The following is a 23,620-nucleotide window of genomic DNA, read 5'->3' as shown; positions in this document are numbered from 1 at the left end:
AGTACAAGGGCATTTCCCTGTAGTATATAAAAGTATATTCTAAGATGAAGGAGGCCAAGGAATCTGTTTAATGACATCACTTTGTAATCTATGAGACATAAAGGAAGGAAAGCTATGGGATTACTGACCAACTTCCAGAAGATTGGTTGAATTCCCCATCATCTAGTCTCAAAACAATTGTGGTAAACTTGGAACTGGTTGAACTGGCTACATACACACAGAAAAATCAGACTTTTTTTGGTAACAGAACATCAGAAACCTAACATAATCTGACTACCCTTTGGGTTCAATGCCTTCTACCTCTTGCTCTATAATAGCAAGTTTGGAGTTTCTTTTTTTATAATAAATACATTAAAAAGATAATCTTGTTCTAAAATTCTCTGAGACTGGTGAAATCAAATCCATTTCTAATGGCCCATTTTAAAGATCAGTAATGAGCCAGGCATAGTCTTGCCACCAGTTTTTTTTATAGTTGTGGCTTATCTTTTGTTCTTTTTGTATACTAATGCTCTTTATTTCAATCAAATATTCTCTCAGAAATTGAACACTTTTTACTAATAGAAACTATTCTATCTCAGCACCCTGAAGAAAAGATAAAGCATCTGTGTCATGTCCTATGTTTGTATCTCTCTATCTGATTTTTTATACAGAATTGTAAATTCCTTAAAGGTAGAGAAAGTATTTTATGTTATTTTTTTATTCAACAAATATTTAATATGGGTCCAACACGGCCTGGTTCTTCACACTGAGAATAAGCTAACAGAACAGTCTAAATTTCTGGCTTCTCATAGCTTACATAGCTTTTTAAAAATACATATGACACTAGCAGGTATGTGATGTAACTGTGCCATTTATTTTATAAAGTGGGCAATGATCTCTCCAGAAAAATGAGGCTTGTGCAGACAGAAACTAGGGCAAGCCATTTGGATATGTGCAGGAAAACAGTCCAGCTTAGGGATAGCATGTGCTCCCGTCCAGAGCCAAGCTCATATTTGGCAGACAGCAAAGTTCAGGACGTGCAGTGTACCACAAATGAAGAAGCAGGAGACAGATAAAGTCAGTGAACTCTGATAACTAAATATGGTGAAACCAAAGAACCTTCCAAGAGCCAGAAGTGGCATTGAATAGAATAAAGCAAGATGTCACTGATTGTGGTACCAGAGGCATTTACAGACAAAAACGTGTGTCTAGTATTTTTATGGATCTTGTCTAATTATTAAAATTCTGAAAGGTATTAACTTATTTAACCTGATGTGTGTTAATTCTCCAATAACTAACCAGTATTTGTGGACACATATTCTTAGTATTTTATCATGATATCTTACCCTTATTATAAGAACTTCACCAATAGCTATAGATAGGATACTTGTTATCCTTCTAAAGTTAAGTCCTGGATGATTGACAGGAATACTGAAATTAATAAATAAATAAAGGTAAAAGACTTTTTTTTCTATTTTTTTTCTTTTCTTTCTTTTTTTGTCTGATTCAAGCTTCAGCCCTTCATGCATCATGGAAGGCCTTGATGACTACCGGTGCACAGCCTGTCCCCGGGGATATGAAGGCCAGTACTGTGAAAGGTAACAGCCATTGTCACACATAGACACTGGACCGTAAAGAACCACAATAGAAAACTATTCAGTATTTTACTAATTTCATTGTTTCCATTCTCTAGGAGCTTAAATTTGACACTTTCAAAAGTATTCTTACAGATGTATTCTTGCTCTCATAGAAATTTGTTGACTTTCATATTATGTTCAGACTTTCTTACAAATTCCAAATTATAATTATCACATTTATGTTGGGACATACATATCAGTATATGGAAGTAAGTTTGTAACATATATACATATATATATATATATATATATATATATAAACTTGCTAAGAAGAAATATTCCACCAGCTTCAAAGATTTATCCATCATTAGCAATGATAAAACATTGGCCCTTGAGGGGAGGGGAGGAGTATGGGAAGGGATGGGAAGGGGAAACAACGAGGAGGCAACAATGCTTGATAAGAAATGTACTCATTATCTTGCCCATGTAATTGTAACTCCTCTGTACGGTATTCTCACAATAAAAAAAAAACATTGGCCCTATATTTTCATGTTATCTCAGTGTAAAATGCAATGTAGCACTAACTGGCCACCTGTCACCTTTGTTAGTACTATGGTCCTACCCAACAGGCACAAAATACAACTCAGAAAAGGTGTCAGGAATTGTTCATTAGTTACTGCCCAAACAATAAAGTGCTTGCTATTTAGATCTCATCTTTGACAGACAAGCCATGCTATTCCAAGGCTTCTTTGGTAGTCACAAATAATAAAATCTAATAAGGTATGTGTATACTTATTCAGTTGAATCTTATGTGTAATATAAATGGTAATTGGAGGAATCTGATTCTGGACTGACTATTCAGTAAGGTTATATTCTCATCTTCCAAATATATATTTCTAAAACCCATGTCCTAGATATCCAAACATGTCACCACCACTTTCAATGTCTTGGCATTGCATAGAACAACATTCACTGTGAACTTGATATATATAGGATAATATTGTCATGATCAATAGCTATATAAAATTTTTCTAGAGTTCCATGGACTTAACTTAGTTCTACCACCTAAGTTGAATGCCATATTTCTCATCTATAATATAAAGAACAGCTAGTGCTTCAACTACATAACACTGGTATTGATGTAATGACAGCAGGGTGTAAACAGGACACTGATGGTGCCTTCCTTATGTACTTACATAGAAGTCCTTTTGCCACCAAGCAGAACAAAAGGGGTTTAACCGTACTTTCCTCTGGTGCCCCATAGGCAATCATTAATGAATGTGGTGGTACCAAAGTCCATCTCCTATGCCTCAAAGCAGAACAAACATTGAGATTTTATTTATTGTCCAGAAGTTTTTATATTCTTTTTTAATTTTTATTTATTTTTTATTGTGAAAATACTGTACAGAGGGGTTACAATTAGATGGGCAAGATAATGAGTACATTTCTTATCAAGCATTGTAGCCTCCTCCTTATATTCTTTCTTTTCCATGTCCTGCTTTACCTACTCCTTTGCTGGGGTGTTCTAAGATTTCTGAATTATAAATCTGTTTTGAAGAAGTTAACTAGTATAATTTTTATTATCACCAAGTTCAGGATTTTCTGGAATATAACCAGCACTGATTATACGGGCAATGATAACATGAAATTAAGAGTTAATTAAATCGTTTAAATAGGGATACAGGTGGAACCACTGCAACAATGAGAAGTACAAGTCGTTATGTCAAAAACGAACTTTACAACTTTGGTGGGGGGGGGGAGCGGGGAGGTTTGGGTGGGGGGCAGGGGGAGGATGGGAAGGGATGAGAAGGGGAAACAAAGGAGGAGGCTACAATGCTTGATAAGAAATGTACTCATTATCTTGCCCATCTAATTGTAACCCCTCTGTACAGTATTTTCACAATAAAAAAAAGTAATGTAAAAAAAAGTTAGATTTTAAGTTTTGAAAATTGCAAAGAAATTTCTGTAAGTTTGTAGCATCTATTTTCAGAAAGAAATCTTTATGTAGTTACTTTAAAACAAAATATCAAGCCCTTGCATATATTGGTAACAGTGCCTTCATTTTCCATGCCAGGAAAAATTACTGCATTTAATTGTTCACAATACAAAAACCACAAAATACAATAGAAAACCACAATATATGCATACAGTATAGAATCTAAAATCTATATTATGAATTTAAAAAATCTTCAATATAAAATCCAAAAATGTTTTCATTTGTTTTGCAGATGCATATGAATAATCTATAACTAGATTATAGATTATCAAAATATATGTTTTATGTTTACCAGCATGTTTGGACATTCATGCTTAGGCTAATATTTATTTTATACTCTTACAAACAATATAATAACCATTGAAAACATCTCATATACCAAGTGGATTATCTATAATAATTTGAAAAATGATTTATAATGTAACTACATTTATAAATTGGAAATACTACTATCTACAAAAGCATGTGTATAGAATAGACTAGAAAGCCACACCAAGATGATGATTATTGTCTTAAAGCAGAATGTTTGCAGAAATCTATTTTTAAGTATCCATTAATGTTTAATCAATAAGAGTTGACAGTTCATAAAGCCTATAGATGAGAGGATCACACACTATCTAAGTGAAATGGTTTGAACTGCTTTTGTAGTTTTCACGTGTTGTTATGGCTTTGCATTCATCATCTCTAACACTTAAATGATCAGGTTATATTTCCTTGAACAATTGCTTTTATTCAGCTAAATTGAACCAAAGGTCTTAGTTAAAATTTTATTGTAACCTTCCAGATAAATTTGTTCTGCATGTGAGAGCTTCTTAAATCATTTACATCACCTTATAACCTACCTAAACTCAGCTCAGGTCTAAAACTGCTTAAATCTTTTTATTGTCCCTGTAAAGTGGAAATCCCTCCCCATCTTTTATCTTCATTACTCCTGTAATAAGCTCGTTGAAGATTTAATCAATCAGAACCTGCTTTGAATATAATTATTTCACCTGCAAAGGTTAAGAAACAATTCAAGACGATTTATTTAATACTTCCATCGAACATTTGTAATTATATATTAGAAAGAAAATAACAATCAAATATGGAGGTGTATAAGGACTTAATGTCACAGATAGTTTCATTGTGTGCTGTGTTTTCTAACTAGTACAGGATAAATTAACTTTCATAAACAGATATGCAAATTTGTATGATCCTAGACTGCTAAAGATGATCTTATGTTATCCAAGTAGTTTTTAAACATTTGTGTCCAACCTCCTATTAACTCTCTACTTCTGTGCATCCTCATTACTTGTAAAATAAATGTTGTATATATTGGCTGTCTTTATGTTGATATTTATAATTTATTATCTAATCAAGGACACTCTAACTATGGAGAAGAAGTGTTTTTAATAAGTAAACCAGAACAGTATGTAATGGAGGATCTCCTAGGCAAAGCAAAAGTTATGGCCTTGCTACAGTCTTGTGGTTAGCAATTGTCCAGTATTATGGTCCAGTATTATGGCACCTACTTTCATGAATGGATGCATGAGAGAGCTAGGGGATAGATTGAATGTGGGGTTAATCCAATCTGATTTCCTTCCGAACTTTTCACTTTTCTAGTTTTCCTTTCACTTTTCCTTTCTAGTTTCTCAATATCCTGTTAGTCACATGGACCTGTTTTTCAGACAAATAATGAAAAATACAACCTAAGGAAGATGTAGTAGAAAATAAAATTATGCTGCAATTACATAGAATAGATGAGCAAATTCTTGCCATTCAACTTGCCTCTTGTTCCTCATTAGTAAAATTAATAAATTAGTAAAATTAGTAAAATTAGTAAAATTAATAAATTATTTTGTTAGGTCATTTTGATCTCTAAAATGCACTAGTATAAGAAGGCTCAGGAACTAAAGTGTAATTTTATTCATCTCTAATTTTAAGAAGAGAATAGTAAGACAAGTTTATGAACTGGACTTCTGGGGACATGCTGTGGACCACAAGGCAGATATTAGAACCCACTTGGGATGAAGCAGTGCATCTGGCCCACTTGAAAAGAATTCCATCCGTAATCCTGTTCTCTTTAGTAGAGTGGTGTTTCAAAATAATTGCTGCTCAAGTACTGTAGTATGAAATTTTGAATTCCATCAACTACAACCAAACCTTATAAATTTCTTTTTCACATCTTCAGTTTGGTTTTGCTTCTTGACAAAGTATGATATTTACTATGTGGCTTATGATGGGGCAGGTTTAATGATCACTGATTGATTGATCAATGGATTGAGGATGGAACTCAGGATGTGGGACATGTTGGCCAAGTATTCTACCACTCAACTATATCCCCAGCCTCTACAGACTCTCAATAGCAGTTTTACTTGATTTAGAATGACTCTCTCTCTCTCTCTCTCTCTCTCTCTCTCTCTCTCTCTCTCTCTCTCTCTCTCTCTCTCTCTCTCTCACACACACACACACACACACACACACACACACACACACACACTTGTTCTAGAAATCTGACTTGCCACTGACTGCCTATATTTTGTCCCTGTTCCCCTCCAGGTGTGCCCCTGGCTACACGGGCAGTCCAAGCAGCCCTGGAGGCTCTTGCCAAGAATGTGAGTGTGACCCCTATGGCTCACTGCCTGTCCCCTGTGACCTGGTCACAGGCCTCTGCACGTGCCGTCCTGGATCCACAGGAAGGAAGTGTGATGGCTGTGAGCACTGGCATGCACGCGAGGGCCCAGAGTGTGTTTGTACGTATACTAACTTCCTCATTAGTTCTCCAAGTCGGTCTTCCACTTCTGTCTTCTTCCAGTCAGGAAGACCGACTTCCTCCTATGTTCTGTAGCTACCTTTCCCCTTCACTCTTTCTCACACTGTCTGCCCATCTCCTGCTCTGGCCTGCTGGTTTTGTCTCCATCCTGCTGAGCAGAGGAAATCCTCAGCAGGCTTTAGACACTTCATTGCAAACCCACTACAAAGCGCTCAGAGGCAAGTTTTATTTTAGATTTTTGTCCATCTCGGGGTTTACAGTTTTGCCTAAACTTGGCACTGCCTTTGTGACAGATTAAAGATCCAAGTGTATTAAATTTTTCAGAATTCTTCTCAATTCATAATCAGCTAGACAGGCACATTAAATCTTGAATAACAGACACCCCCCCCCCCAGTTTTACAGAAATCCCAGGGCATGTTGCTTTCTAACTTTACAGTTAAGACGTGTTTGTTCAAGTGTTTATAAGTAGTTTAACACACAAATCAACAAATAGAGAGTGGTTTGCTTGCTTTTTTTCTGCTCTTTTTATTTTTTTCTCTCTTTTTGAAGCTCATTTGGCCTCAGGGATGCCACAGTGAAAGCACATTGAAATCAAGAGTTGAATATAATTCTTAGATCTTATTCCAAGCTAAAATATGTAATTTGTAAAGTTGAAGAAAAATTGAACTATGGTATTGCTTTCTATAGAGAAATTTATTTCAGTGCCCTTTATTTCACTACTTAACCTATTTAATCACATTTATGCATGCCAGTATGTTTGGACTTAACATTTTGTATGTGTTCAAATCTTAACAGCATTTTACTTAGAATACTTTTTGCTTCTGCTCTGTCTTTATGAGTGAACTTAGAAGATAAGAATAAATTTTAAAATGTATCAGTACTCTAAAACTGGGTATATTTGGGAAGAGAAAGTTTTTAAATTTTTCTTTATGTTTCAACTGTTTTTAATGAAAATTGATGAACATGTAAGTAGATGGAGAAATTAAATGTAACTCATCATATGCATCAATAATCTTTTGTTATTGATACAGATATGGTTCACCATTTTCAAGAATGATAAATAACAATAATTGATGGTAGGGCCACACCTTCACTCTGGCTTTTTAATGCTAAATTAGTCACAAGTGTGTCACCTATTTTTCTTCCTTGCTGGCTTCAAAGCAAATTCTGGGAGCTCAGCCTCCTGAGTAGCTAACTAGCACCCAGATGAAGATTTACTTTAAAGGGAAATTGAATTCTATTTATCAACAATAACTTCAAATTCTTTTCCTGTTGATAATCTTTCCTTTGTTCACCCTTTCAATAGAATTTATCATAAGAAAACAACTCATTCCTGTCACAAATGTGGATTTTTTTTCAAATGACCTCTGTGATTTTAATAAATATATTGATTCTCCTCTTACAGTTACACCAATTTTTCAGTGTTCATTTGCATTTGCTATCTATGTGTTTAGGTGTGTCCTGGGGTAATATAGAGATTTTTTTTCTTTTATAGGATTTTTTGCCCAAACCTTTCTTCTAAAGAGTTTGTAATTCTACTTCTAGGTGCTTCATATGCTACCCTCTTTCAGTTTTAGTGACTTTCACTTAATTCTACAAATGTTTCCTCTTACCCTCTTCAAATTAAGAAATATTGCACAGAATACTTTAAGAGTGCTCTTCCTTTCTCATCTTGATAATTTCTGCATTTTGGAAAAATGCTATTCTTTCCAAGCACTCAGTTTTTACTACTAGATTTGAAACGACTCTAGCAGATAAGGAACAAATGAAGACTAAACTCTGACCCTTCTCAGTTCTCTATGAACAATGCTGCTATATCCTCAAGGTAAATTAGATCAGGGACTGAAGAATACATTCACCGGGCATGTTGCATATCTATAGGCCTGTTTTATTATCTGTGATCACAGTGGGATTTTATAAGGCCTAACAGTGTTAGTTTGGAAGGGACTAGATGAAGGGAAAGGAAAACATACACAGTAAGAGAAACACTTGTCATGTTGCATTTGAATATGATGCTGACTATAGAAAGCAAGATTTTGATTGTATTGGTAAAAACAAAGTCATTTAAATTATGAGCATTGATTACACAAGAGTTAGTTTTTCTCTCTTGTTAATTTTCTAAGATACACAGCTTAATCTGACTCAGCAGGAATTTGTTGTTTTTTTTGTTTGTTTGTTTTAATTTTCAATGAAGAGCTTCCTAGTGCCCTCAGCCAAGAAGGTATTCAAATTATGGCATTATGCAACTTTCTTGTTTCTGTTAAAGCAGCTTCCTTATAGTTTCTGTTCATTTGGTTCTTTAGTAAAAGATACTTGGTTTTCCTGCCATTAATTTGGTTAGTATTGATCCATGCTACCCATGCACAAAGCAACTGTCACTGTGATTGTGGATAATTTTTCTAGCTACTCAGGATCAGTCTCAGTGGTCTCTATGCCACATTGGAAAAGCTGTTCTCATAAATTAAGGAGTTGCAAAACTAAAATGTCATAAACAATAAAAGTTGGTAACTATTGCCTTTATTTTCACTCAAACTTTATTTGACGTGCATCTAAATCCTACATTGGTTTTTAAATTCAGGCTAGGCCATAATAAGGTTTTTTTCTCTTAAAGAATCACATGGTGGGACTGAGAAGGGGGTTCCGTGGTAAAGTACTTGCTTTGCATGCATGAGACCCTGGGTTCCATTCCTCAGCACCACATAAGCCGAAAAAGTCAGAAGTGGCGCTCAAGTGGTAGAGTGCTAGCCTTGAGCTGAAGAGCTGAGAGACAGTATCCAGGCCCAAAGTTCAGGCCCTACAACTGACAAAAAATAAATAAATAAATAGAATCACATGGTAAAGGTCCAAGTTTTATAATTTAACATTCTCTTCTTCTGTGGCTTCCTCAAATCATGCAGTAACCTGGACCTATGAGGGAGTTACAGAAAGTATAATGTGTCATTAGATTAACTAATTTTTCTAAATCAGATTTCATTGTAGAAAGGAAGTAAGACACCGCATGCATATATGTGAAGAATCTAAGTGTATTAGATGCTCAATAAATCTCAACCATATACATTACCATGGTTGTTTTCAAAGGCATTCATTGAGCATCTCATTAGTTTCTCATGAAAGATTTTCTTACCTTAGGCTGAATTCCAGTTTTCTCTAATCACCACTAAGGCTAGATTCTTTAAGTTAGTGATGGTCACTTTTATAACTGCCTTACATTCTAGTTTTCTTTAAATCCTTATGCCTTATTTGTAGATGTGTAAACATATTGATTTGTGACTTTTTTTCCTCACTTGGAGATATTGCTGGTACCAGGCTCAGGCCTGTTAATCCTACCTACTCAGGAGTCTGAAAACTGAAAATCATGTTTCAAAGACAACACCAGCAGCAGTATCCATGAGACTCTTATCTCTAATTCACCACCAAAAAGCTAGAAGTAGAGCTCTGGCTCAAGTGGTGAAATGCCAACTTTAAATGAAAAAAAAGAATGCTAAGAGATAGGGCCCAGGCCCTGAGTTCAAGCCCCAATATGGCACAATAAAGAAGTGGGGCAAATATTACTAATTCTTGCCTCACAGAGTTGTGAACCTTCGAGAAGATCCTGAAAATTAAACAGAATCCATGTAGGGAATATTAGATAGGTAAAAACTATTTCTTATTTCACTATTATTAGTTATAGTCGTTTCAAAATTTCAAACTTTTCTATTTGGTATTTGAAAAGCTATATTCTCCTGAAGCCATAGAAAATTTGTTTTCACATTTTTTGATAATTTGGTTTAATAGTGTGCATATTTACATTTCATGACTTGGTACATGGACAAGTTGATCAGTTTCAGGTAAAACCCACAGAATACCCTTTTACCCAGTCAACGATATAATAGAGGCTACGTATGTGGTGTACACCTGTAATCCAGAAACAAGTGAGAATGGAATAAGATTGTAGTTCAAAATCAGCCAAGCAAAAGTGAGACCCTAAATAAGCCAGATATCCAGGCATATGTTTGTCATTCCAGTTACTAGAAAGGTTAAGGTTGAAAGATTGTAATCAGATTTGGTCCCAGGAAAAGTATAAGACCTGATCTGAAAACTCACTAAAGCAAAAATGGATGGATGTATGGTTCAAGTGGTAGTGTGCTTGCCTAGCAGATGTAAGGCCTTGAGTCCAAACCTTAGTACTGCTACTACTACTACCACCACTACTGCTATTACTCTTCCTCCTAATGATAATAATAATAATAGTAGTAATGGCAAATAACAGGTATAAGCAAACCTTCTTGGTGAGTCAGAATCAAACTTTTACATATATATTTACCAATCATCTACAATAAGTGAGTTCATTTTAATAAACACAACATGTACAGTAATCTAAAAGCTTTTTCTTTAAAGGATCAAGAGAAAGAGATATAAAATCCAAAAACAGTGATCTATCATTGTCATTCATCTTGAATAATCACTTCAAAATATGCCCATTAAAAAGACTTGGAAAAAATTATATTAAGTGAAGTAAGCCAGGCCCAAAGAAGCATAGGTCCCATGGTTTCCCTTATTTGCAATATATAGTATAGGTATGAGTCAAGCGGAAAAGGTCAGATAATGTGATGTTAGGAAAATGAACCCTTAAATATGTATTTTAATGTTTTCGTTTCTTTCATGCATGTGTTTCTAACTCATTTATAAGATTATTTCTTTGTTGCTTTGTATGTCCCTCCCCCACAGTGTAACCCCCGCTTTCACTATATTTGATGTCAGTATAACATGTGGAGGAGATGGGGACAAACAAGTTGTTTAAGGATTCAGGTGGACCTGTTGCAACAATGAGAAGTACAAAATGTCATGTCAAAACCAGCTTTACAATGTCGGTGTGGGGGGGGAGGGGGGTATAATTGGGTGGGGGGAGGGGGGAGGCGGGGAAGGGAGGTGAAGGGTAAACTAAGGAGGAGGCTGCAATGCTTGGTAAGAAATGTATGCATTATCCTGCCCATGTAATTGTAGCCCCTCTGTACAGTATGTTCTCAAATAAAATAAAATAAAATTTAAAAAAAAAAGGAAACAAAAACAACAAAAATAAATAAAATCACATGGTACATTTAAAACAATAACAACAAAAAATATGCCCATTAAGATGTAAATATGTAAAAGATATACTTTCACCCCTAGCTGACCAGAGTAGATAATTTATTTATCTTTACCTACAGCTGGTTAAAGGTTTGGCCTTTTCAAAAATGCTCCCCATCCTCAATTCAGCCTCAGCTTCTTTGGTTTGAATGCAGCTTTGAATTTTTTGTGACAGTAAGCTAGAAATTATTATGCATGGGGGACTCTGGAGGAAATATAATATCTTGTACTAATTGCTAACAGAAAGATCTGTAATATTGGCTGCATGATTTGCCCCTTGCACATGCCCAGCTCTAACGATCTGAATTTAGTACTACATTTGTTAATATTAGACACAAATTTATCCTGACACTTTTATAGGCAAAACCTCAGAAACACTTAGTCATGTAAAATATAATCATAGTCTTGAAATATTTGCTTTTGCACTCCTGTATTTTAGGCAGAATCTCACTTTATAACCTTATCTGTATTGCTGAGTTAGGAGAGTGGTTTGAAGAGGCCATTTGGAACCTTGATTAGGAGATGGGTGTTAGTTTGAATGGCACCTTTATCAAAGAACTAGTCTTTATACAATGTGACTATCCCATGTCACGATACACTCTTCTGATCTTTCAATCATAGTGAACAAAATCTACTTTCATTTGCATTCCATGTCCAATGTCTGGTGTCAGATACTTCAGACTTTTTGAGGGCAAATAAAAGTAACTTGTAGTGAAAGTAAAATATTTTGTGTCAGAATAAAATAGCAAACCATTACATAAAGGGCACAATTTCCCCTCATATTTAGCCTGATAACTGCTCAAGCTAGACTTGTACTGAAACTTTGGCAAAATCCCTGTTGCTCTGTATTCATATATCTTCCTGACCGGGTGAAAGAGATGTTAGGATTTTACTTGGAGCATACTATAAAATTTACCTTGCACTTACAGAAATTTGCTTGTACTTTGTTCCCCTAAAAGCAAATACAGGAACCATGAAACATAGGATAATAATCTTTTGGACACAGAGGCAATAAAATGGAACAGATTAGCTCTTGAAAGAGCAATTAAGTACATTTTAATTTCAACAACTGAACATGAGAAACCAAACAAACAAACAAAAAAGGATAAGCATGGGTAGAAGAAATGAGAAAAACAAACCAGTATTCACCATGCCTCTTGGCACTGTAGCTTAGCAACTTTCTCTGCAGAGTGCTGCAGTTAGTCAGACTTAGTTCTTTCTAGACTCTGGTTTATTATGCTTGCATAAAGTGAAAACTCAGAAAATGGTAGGTATGATCTCTGGAAATTTCTAGGACCTTCTAGCAAAGAGTTAAACTGTATCTTATCAATAATCAGATCTAACTCCTTCTTGGAAATAGGTAAGTTGTACATTAGGAATACATTAGACAAAATGATAGCAAAATGATACTGTACAGAGGAGTTAAAATTACATGGGCAGGATAATGCGTACATTTCTTACCAAGCATTGCAGCCTCCTCCTTTGTTTACCCTTCACATCCCTTCCCAGCCTCCCCCCTCCCCCCCAATCCCAATCCTTCTCCTTCCCCCCCCTTCCCCCACCCCCGGCACCGACGTTGTAAAGCTCGTTTTGGACATGACAACTTGTACTTCTCATTGTTGCAACAGGTCCACCTGTATCCTTAAACAACTGGTTTTTCCCCATCTCCTCCACAAGTTATACTGAAATCAAATATAGTGAAAGCAGGGGTTATACTGTGGGGGAGGGACATACAAAGCAACAAAGAGATAATCTTATAAATGCATTAGAAACACATGCATGAAAGAAAAAAACATTAAAATACACATCTAAGGGTTCATTTTCCTGACATCACATTATCTGACCTTTTCCGCTTGACTCATACATATACTAGATATTACAAATAAGGGAAACCATGGGACCTATGTTTTTTTGGGCCTGGCTTACTTCACTTAATATAATTTTTTTCAAGTTTTTCCATTTCCTAACAAATGGGGCAATGTCATTCTTTCTGATGGAGGCATAGAATTCCATTGTGTATATATACCACATTTTCTTGATCCATTCATCTACTGAGGGGCATCTGGGTTGGTTCCATATCTTAGCTATGGTAAATAATGCTGCAATAAACATAGTTGTGCTGGTAGCTTTAGTGTGGTCTTGTTTGTAAACATTTGGGTAAATGCCCAAAAGTGGGATTGCTGGGTCATAGGGGAGGATAGCAATGGATTTTTATTTTATTTTCTTGTCAGTCGTGAGTCTTGAACTCTGGGACTGGGAGCTGTCCCTGAGCACTTCAGCTCAAGTCTAATGCTCTACCACTTAAGCCACAGCACCAGTTTAGTTTAGATAAGAGTCTCATGGATGTTCCTGCTCAGGCTGGCTTTGAACTGCGATCCTCAGATCTCAGCCTCCTGAGTAGCAAGGATTACAGGAGTGAGCCACTGGCACCCGGCATGATAGCAATGGATTCTTGAAAAACAAACTACCCTAAAAAGCATATTATGGTAGATTTAAAGGAGCACTCAAATAGTATAATTCTTTAGAAAGACAAAGTCAAAGATCAACAAAATAACATAAGGTAACAGGTATTTGAAATGAGTAGGGTAGGGTCAAAGGGAAAGGTGCAGATGAATGAAGAGAATAGGGGGAGAATACAGCCAAGAATTCAGTGGACTATGTGTCAAATAAATTTAACAAGAATGAGGGGAAAGAGTGGGGAGAGGAGAGGTGGATGAGAGCAAAGAAAGGGGTGACATTGGTCAAAAAACCCTTTATTCATAAACTGCTTTGTTAAGTGGCAAATCTTTTGTACAACTACTTAGAGATAACACAAAAGGCATCAAGCACTATTCAGTTTCTTGAAACAACAATAACAAAACCAAATTACTAATTATTATCTGGATATATCTTCCCAAAACAGAACTCCAACCCAGAAGTGAGCATCACCTTGATATGGCCCATAACCTAAATATGTTGTTTCTTTCTTGGTGATGCTTGTACCTATTTTCTCATCCTCCTCCCCTCCATTCCAGTTTTTTCCTAGACAAACTCACCAATGAAATCTTGATGTAGATATCAGAACAGCCTTCCCTTCCCCTCCCTTCCTCGCTCCCTCCCTCCCTTCCATCCTTCCTTCCTTTCCTTTCTCTTTTTCCTACTGGTTCTCTACCTACTTCTCTCCTCTCTTCCTCTTTTTCTTCTTCCTCTTACTCTTTGTATTCTTTCCTCCTCCACCTTCTTCTTATACCTTCTTCCTTCTTTCTTCTTCCTCTTCTATTTTTCCTCTAGTTCCTTTCTCTATCCCTCTTCTCTCTTCTTTCCCTTTCTTCCTTTCTCTTTTTCTTCCTTTCTCCTCTGTCTTTCTTTCTTCATTTCTCTTTCTTTTTCTTCATTTCTCTCTTCCCTTTTCTCTTTTTTCTCTTTCTCTTTGTCTTCTTTCTCTTTCTCTCCCTCTCTCTCTTGCCTCTCTTTCTTTCTTCCTTTCTTTCATTCTTTCCTTCTTTCTTCCTTTCATAGTACTAGGGTTTGAACCCAGGGCCCCAGGCTTCAAACTAATGTAATTAATGTATGCTAATCAAGAAAGGAAAAAAGAAAGATAATAAAGCAAAAGTGTCAAGAGAGCTTGATAAGGAGCTAGGTAACAGTAACTTTGAGTCATCCGGGTCTTCTCCTCTGAGGAAGTCTCATTTGAACATTTAACCTTCATAAAGGCAGCTAAGAGGGCGAAGCTAAAGTGGCCTAGGTAGACAGGGAAAAAAGCAGAAGGGCCTCCCCCAAGTACTTACCTCTTTTAGCTTTGTGCATCCCTGCTTCTCATCTGTTCCAAAGGTTCTAATCCCTTGATACAAGATAGGATCATCCGGAATTTTTTTTTCAGTCACAGGGCTTGAACTCAGGGCCTGGGTGCTATCTCTGAGGGTTTTTTGGTTTCGTTTTTTACCAAAGGCTAGTATTATGAGCCACAGCACCATTTCTGATTTTCTAATGGTTAGTTGGAGATAAGAGTCACACGGACTTTCCTGCTTGGGTTGTCTTCAAACTGATCCTCAGATCTCAGCCTCCTGAGCAGCTAGGATTACAGGCATGAGCCACCAGCACCAAGCCATCTAGAATCTTGAAGGAGTACTGATTTTAACACAGAGTCATCAAATCAGTTTCAGGAGGGGTGGAGGCCGGGTATCTGTGTTTTATAGTGTTCTTGTGATTCTAATGTGCAGCCAGAGCTGAGAACTTTCCCAACGTTCCTTGGCTTAGAGCACCCAGAATCTTTCTAAAACACAGACTGAGGTAACACCAGGATTATGCATTTCGGTAAGCACCCAGGCATTGTCCAGAGTGCTGGTCTAGTTGCTGTTCCAAGCATGACACACAGAATAGCAGTTATCTATGTTGCCTGTGAGCTTGTCAGCAAAGAATCAGAAGCCAGAGACTTCAGTCATCTCCCATATAAGAAACCTGGGTATGCTGGAGTCTTCTGAGTACAGCAATTTCTCATTCAGAGGCCTACATGCTGGACTAAATCCATGTTGAAACAGTCAGTTTGGCTTTTAACTGTGTCCTTTTAACTGTGTTGGGTTTCTCTTTAGAGTTGCATGTATAAATGTACACAGCCTGCTGGAACTTGCACTCTTCCTTTTACTTAGATTCCACAATGTCTAATTTCTCTTTCCTTCTGAATGGAAGGATAATGAACACAGCTCTAGCTCCAGACTTCTCCTATGTCCACAGCCTGTTGTTCACTCACTGTTGAAGTGCCAGGAGCTTGCAAAGCCCAGCAGACGATGCTCTTCTCTTAAAGGCATCACCTGCAAGGAGCTGATTTATTAACAGCCCTGCTGGGGCAGTTTAGTCCCTGTGAAGGGAGAAGATAACTCACCTCTAACTGCTGTCCTATCAAAAAATCACCCTCCGTACAGCTTCTCTTTGTTTACAAGCTATGCTAATGGTTTTCTCTCCATTAAGCCACTCAAGGGAGTGCTATTTAGAGAACTAATTGAATTCTTGCCAGTTTGGGGCATGATCCAATGCTGCTCCCAATATTAGTATTTTCCCTAAGATATATTTTCTTCTTATAGGTATAGTTTTGATACCTCTATTCATAGGATAGAAAATAGAAATTGTAACTGTTAAAAAAAAGCTAACAAGTAAAGAAATAAAAGGTAATTGTGTACATAGATGTATGCATACCATAAATATAGTAGTATACCTCCTTTGGTATAAAGATAGACCACATTTCTCTGCCATGTAAAACTAATATGTGTGAAGTGAATTATATATATATTTATATATATATTTAATCTTTCTCAAAACGAATATGTACATGACTAAGCTGGGTGTTTACACCTGTAATCCTAGCCACTCAGGAGGCTAAGATCTAAGGATCATGGTTCAAAGTCAACCCATGACTTTTATCTTCAATCAGTTATCAAAACAACCCAAAGCAGAGCTGCAACTCAGACGATGGAACACCAGCCTTGAGCTAAAAAAAACTAAGGACAGTGACAAGGTCCTGAGTTTAAGTCCCAGTACCAGCACAGACACAAACATACACACACACACACACACACACACACACACACACACACACACACACAGATGAAAAATACATTACTGGTTATGAGATTAATTTAGTAATGAAGAAACAAAACCCACATTTTTCTTTATATCGCCTCAAGGACCAGTCCTGCCCCACTACTGTCCAATGTGATTAGTTCTCCTTTCTAATCATTGAAAAGACTGTAGGTACAATATTATCATTCTCAGCTACATAAAAGCAAACCTCTTCTGACTGGTAGCAGTTATTTATCTATAAAATTGGATACAGTTCCTCTCCAAGGATGCTCGAGGATTTGGGAAGCTTCATGTAATTATGAGTGACCATATGCAGAAGGCTAAAGAAACTAAATAAATATCAAGACAAGAAAAAAATAATTTGTAAAAGGAAAAAAATACTTCCCTTTTGACTGAAGAAATTCTGTTGAAAATATGTCAACCTCATAATCTCTGTAACTTTGATATGTAATTCATGATTCATCTGCAGACCAAATTCCCACAGGTTCTGGGCAGGGCAGTAAAATATGGCATTGCATAGTTCGTATCTTGAACGTGTTTGCTTCTTTATCTATGAGGCTCCTCTAGATTGCTCATGTGGGCACTTCAAATTATTTACAATTTTATTTTTAGCATCCAATTTCTTCTTTACTGCTTTACAATATACTTCCTTCCCCAACCCCAAAAGAAATTGTTTGGGTTTTTTCCCCCTCCTCTTGAGTCCTCCTGTTTCTGTCATGTTCCATACGACTAAGTTATAGGTGACAGGTACTCCTGCTCTTTCATTATCATCTATTTTCTTTCATCCATCATCTTTCAGATAGAATTAATAATCTGAGATGAGAAATACTACCTTTCTCAGAATTCAGCCTGGACCATCAACTCTTTCGTAGCTGAAATCCTTGAACATCTGGCTAGGATCTCTCAGAAGTAAATATTCTCTGTCATTTCCTTTTCGCAGTTTGTGGAGATGAATGCACGGGTGTTCTTCTCGGTGACCTGGCTCGTCTGGAGCAGATGGCCATGAACATCAACCTCACTGGCCCACTGCCTGCTCCATATAAAATCCTGTATGGTATTGAAAATACAACTCAGGAATTAAAGGTAGGTTGGAGCAGTAGCAGCCAGGGCTACGCCAAGATGGCAGATGCATCCCAAGAGATATTGTCCATAATTGGTACAAGCTTTTTCTACTGCCCCGAATCAAGGGAAGCAGCTGTTAGGAAAGTTTAGAGACTTTATAAACTATAACATTCAGAATGCTATTGAAGGCAAAGGATCTCACATACCCAGCCCCCACACGTGCCCATTGTTTGGCCTAAATCAGTTTTATTATGTGACTTAAAGATGTGCAAACATAAAACCAGATATGTACTACTTATACTTATAGCTCCATAAAATCAAATTAATACTTATGAAAGCCGACAAAAACTAATAAAATTCAAATTAAAAACATAAATCTAAAATTATATGATTTTTGGCTTCTTGCAACAAGACTATGATATTGACTACTTCCCCTACAGGTTCTTGCCACTGCCTGGGATGGGTGGTGACTCACTTCCCTCCCCTCCCACAGTGTACGTGGAGCACTCCTTGTAAGGAGTCTTGGACGTTATTTGACAAATGTATGTGACTTCTGTGCTCAGTTGGTCTAGGCTCAGACACATATACACATATAATTCCTGAGACTGGGTGGCAGAATCATCTCTCAGCTGCTAGCCTGGAATCCTAAAAAGCTTACATTACTACTGAAGGTTATTGTCAAATTGACAACCTAAGGTTAAAAATCTCATGTGACTTTCCAAGTACTTCTACAAGCACTGATTTAAGACACAGTGTTCTAAAACATTATTAAAACTTTTAGGCCTTTATCAGATAGAAAGAAACGTTTAGGGAATTGGGGTTGTTTTTAAATGGTGCAAAGTGGTTACTTTTGCCCTCTCAGTACATTATTTTAAGTATGTATTGAGAAATTATAGAATGACATAGGGTTGTTAATTTGTTCCCTGGATTTCTGGCCTCTTACAGTATTGTTTCTACCCTCAGAAACCTTAGCTTTCATCTAGCTAAATAAATAGTAGGCAAAAATTAAGCTATTAGCAATAACACATAAGATTTGAAGCTCAATAAAGTACAAATATTGGAAAAAATCAGTAACATTCAGGGTGACTAGAAATATACCACTAATGATAACATAATTTGGTTGGAGTTTGAAGGATAAACATATTTTTTGTTTTATTCCTTTGAAGCAAGATCATACTAGGCAGCCCAGACTGGCCTCAAATTCAGAATGCTCCGACCTCAGCCTTCTAAATTCTAGGATTATGAGAGTATACTTATATACTTATATACTTTAAGTCTGTTTTAACAGGAAGATAAGGATTCATGAGGACTAGAGAAAGAAATCACTTTTATTCACTAGATGCTGGCAGATACTAGTCTGAGGAATATATTCTTTAACTATGATCAGAGCCCTATTATTATTCCTACTTCCCAGAGAAAACTAATATGATAGAAAAACTAAAACTTACTGGAAATCTAAGCAATGAAACTCTTGTAAGAATTAGCATGCATAACTCTTATGGAAACCTCAAGAATTACGAGTGTTCATAGACTGAACATGTCTTTCCCCTTCCTCTGTTTGGGCTACAATGATGAGATGTCATAGGTAATTGGCTTCTTAACAAAAGAAATTTATTTTTCAAAGTTCAGGCAGCTGGGAAGCCCACAGGAAAACCAGACTCTGCAACTGGGGTGCAGAGGTATCCGTCTCCACACATGATACCTTCTGTGTTTTCATGAGATAGAAGAAAAGAAGAATAAGTAACTCTGAATTCTCTTTTATCAGGCTAGGATTCTAAACATGAGGACTCCACCCTCATTACCAAAATCAGCTCCCCAAGGCCCTTCATTCTGACTGTTGCCGTAGGAACTAGCATTTCAACATAGTCAGACACTTGTAGAGACAAACCCAAAACAAGTCCTAACACTCAATAAGATGGTATTTTAACAGGTATATTTAGGAAGTATCAGGGTCACATTTGGGTATGAGGATGAGGCCCTCATGGTGGTATTAATGCCCTTTAAACAGCTATCAAGCAAGCTTGGGGGGGGGGATTTATTGGCCCTCATGAGGCATCAAATTTGCGAACACCTTGATCTTAGATTTCTAACTTCCAGAACTTAGTAATTCATTCCAGACACCTCTGCTAGGCCACTTTCTTTTTTTATAACAGTTGACTTAACTAAATCAGAAATAATATTTATATTTACATGGAGGGAAATTGCGCCACACGAAAGTTTGTATGGGCTACCAGGTTAAATGATTGCAAAATGTAGAGCCAGGTTTGAATAGAATCAGTACAACTTCAGGGCCTGCGAGAATGAACTCATCTTTGCAAACTTCACAGAGATAAAAGTACTTACTTGAGAGGACCCAACCAGCTAATGATGAAGCCCCCTGCTGGCCCCTAGCCCATATAAACTCTTGCCACCGAATTGTGCTTGAGAAAGTCATAGGCAAAGGGGTTTGCTGTCTGGCAAGTATTAAAAGTCAGGCCTGCTAGTGAAAGATAAGGCAGGAGACCTGAGTAGTGCAGAGAAACATGAAGGACTATCTTGAACGGCAGGCAGAGGACTCTGAGTTTAACCAGTGGTCCCAGTACTTGGGGATATAAAGAGTTTTCACAAAAAGAATGCTGACCAGTTATTCTCCATTTATGTAGAAAAAACTTACAGAGAAAAGCCATCACATCAGAAAAGGAAACTTTTAAATTGGATATCATTTTTTAGTAATACTGACAATGTATAGAAACTGCTGTGGAAGAGATTCTAATCTGTGACCTCATCCTAGCCAAAAGTTTTCCAGGTTAATCAACATGACCTTGAGCTTCTTTAAATTCCAATATGTCCTGATCCTGTGTTTATGTTCTTCCCCTGTGTACCTATTATTTGGTGTCTCTGCTTCTCAATTTAACATGTTAACACCTTCAGCAAGTTATGGTACCTCTTTGCTATGTTGTTTTCATCATGTCAGCCAGTATTCATCAGAACCCAGACAAAAGATCACCAAGAGCCCACACGTGATAGGAAAATGTTGAGGTTATCAAGTCATGGTAACCATAGACACACCATGAGGTGCTCTAGAGTGTCTTAATATGAGGTTCTTCAGAATAGCAGAGCATTTAGACTTGTGCTAGTCAACTGAGTCAGGATCCAAGAAGAAGTGTATACTCCATTGTGCTGTTAGAAGGGCTACTGTTTTGTTTCTTAGCTACTGACTAAGGAGTAGGAGCTTTCAAGAAGCAAATGCTTTAATGAATGCTACCCATCACTGGCTGTGGGATCTTGTTCAAAATTTTAATATTCCTTAAGCCACAGTTTGCCCATTTCCTAAATGGAGTAATAGTTATCTCATAGAGTTTGCGTAAGCATTAAGTGAAAAAAAGTAAACAAAACAGCAAAGCCTCGTATGTAGTAATTTCTCAATAAATGACTGCAATTTGTGCTATTTGCCTGAGTAATTGGCATGGCAGTCTGTAGATAAGTGCCTACTTGAAGTAGTTTCTCTATTTTCTTTCCTTGAAGGTGAAAAAGCTATGTTCTTTGTGTATATAAGAAAAATGTGTTCTGTTCAACCCTGTGATTACTGAGAAACCATTTGCTAAAATATATATGGTCTGAAATCTCTTTTCAGTACCTTCTCTCACCTCAGCGGGCCCCGGAGAAGCTCATTCAGTTGGCAGAGGGCAATCTGAATACACTTGTGATGGAAATGAATGAGCTTCTGAACAGAGTAAGTTGGAAAAATCATGAATCTACCTGAAGCAGATAATCTTAGGAAATTAATTTTCTGTCCAAGCATGGTGGTGCATGGTTGTGATGCCAGTTACTCAGGAGGTGAAGTTAGAAAGATTACAGCCTTGTCTGAGGATAAACCCGGGGCAGAAGCACTAGATTCTCTCTGAAAAATAAACTATAAATGCACAGAAATGATATGGAATTGTTCAAGTGAGAGAGCATTTGTCTAACAAACACAAGCCCCTATGTTCAAGCCCAATACTACTGCCATACACATGTACATTGTATGTATACACATACACATATGTATATGGGTATGTGTGAGCATGTGTGTATTTTTTTCCTTAGGAATTCAGGAATTCTGAAATCTTTTTTTTTCTGAATCAGCGTATGAAGTAGATAAATTGTGATTTGCAACTTCTGCTTTGAATCAAATCTTAAAATCCAGTAACTTCTCCTCCTACCACACATTCACACACACACACACACACACACACACACACACACACACAATAAAAATCAAGGTTGAGATGCTTAAGAAGTATGAGAGATGAAAAAAAAATTACCAAAATGATAGTTTATTTTGATGACTATCTAGTAGCCTACATGGTAAAAGTTTATATCAATTGAAAATTTCAAAATTCCTAATCCTTGATTATGTAAAAAGAAAATAAAAAGACAAACAAATGAAAGTACTGTGTTGTCTTTAATCTCCTCATGGAATTTTTGCATTTACCTAAAATGCAGTCTAAATCAATATTCCTATACAAAAAAAAAAGAAAAGAAATGTCCTTTATTGTAAAACTCCAGAACAGTTGGACACCTTGTAGACTCAGACTTTAAAATCCACACTGCATTCATCAGACTTCTTTTTCGGCAATTGTTCATTTGAAATTTCGGAACTGCATAAGGGATCCCTACAGTTCTTTTTGCTGTTAGATAATGAGAAAAACAGCACAAAGCCCGCCATCTTGTGGTCAGAAAGATTCATGAGCAAGGCAACTGGCTCCCAAGGAAGGGACCCACTGGATTATTAAATTTAAACAGAACAGGACAACGAATACTGGAGCAAAAGATTCTTAAGAGATTGTTAAGCCTGTTCTGTATTTTTTAAGACTTGCTTCAGACCATAGCTATGAAATGAACTGTGTCCATCCAGGCTCCAAAACTCAGGGACCCACAGGATAAAGGACACAGCTACCTTCCCATGGCCTAGGACATTATCGATATAAACCGCTATCGGACAGGAAAACTTTCACAGGAAAATGGCTTCCGTTCACAGAAGTGGGTGCTGAACAATAGCCTTGATGTTACAAATCAGACATATATGCATTCAGAAACGCAGGCCAGCAATAAAGAAGGTACAGACATAAAATGGTCCCTTGCCAAATGTACTTAGACACTGAATTAAATGGACAAAGCTATTCAATCATTTGTGATTTGTTACATCAGTATTCCTACATTTGAGATTTAAAATGGGTCAAATGTCAGAGCAAACTCTTCTTTGCTTCAGTTTAATTCGGTGTTAATACTGCATTCAAAGCACAAATATCAGCAGATGAAAAATAGTAATGAGGCTCAATCTATCTTTGGGCGCTTCCAGTTGTATGTGTATGGGTGTGCATGTATGTGCATATTTGTCTATGTGTATGTTCATGTGTATGTAAGTGTGTACTTGTGTGTCTAAGCGCTCAGGTATGTGTATAACATTAGTCAAACACATGTAAATATACACTAAAACACTAAATTAATTAGGAACAAAAATTGTGCAGGAGAAATATATGAAAATAAGACCATTTATATTGTTAGAATATTTTTAAGTTCATGAGCAGGTGGCACTTATTTATTTAATATTGGAGGTCTCCGTGTTCCACACAC

General features: G+C 36.7%; 1 protein-coding gene across 1 annotated transcript in view; it reads left to right on the top strand.

The window, feature by feature from the left end:
- Positions 1 to 23,620, top strand: part of Lama2 (laminin subunit alpha 2) — a 565,166-nt gene that overhangs the window by 410,945 nt on the left and 130,601 nt on the right. Inside the window, exons 31-34 of the mRNA XM_070010715.1 lie at positions 1,491 to 1,577; positions 6,091 to 6,284; positions 17,904 to 18,046; positions 21,639 to 21,737. Coding sequence (XP_069866816.1) covers positions 1,491 to 1,577; positions 6,091 to 6,284; positions 17,904 to 18,046; positions 21,639 to 21,737 — 523 coding nt within the window. The remainder of the gene's footprint in view (positions 1 to 1,490; positions 1,578 to 6,090; positions 6,285 to 17,903; positions 18,047 to 21,638; positions 21,738 to 23,620) is intronic.

The sequence above is a fragment of the Dipodomys merriami genome, unplaced genomic scaffold (assembly GCF_024711535.1).
Source record: "Dipodomys merriami isolate MVZ:Mamm:240054 unplaced genomic scaffold, mDipMer1.0.p SCAF_8, whole genome shotgun sequence".
NCBI classification, from domain to species: domain Eukaryota; kingdom Metazoa; phylum Chordata; class Mammalia; order Rodentia; family Heteromyidae; genus Dipodomys; species Dipodomys merriami.
The sequence above is the reverse complement of the archived record's forward strand: the minus strand, read 5'-3'. Positions and strand labels throughout refer to the sequence as shown.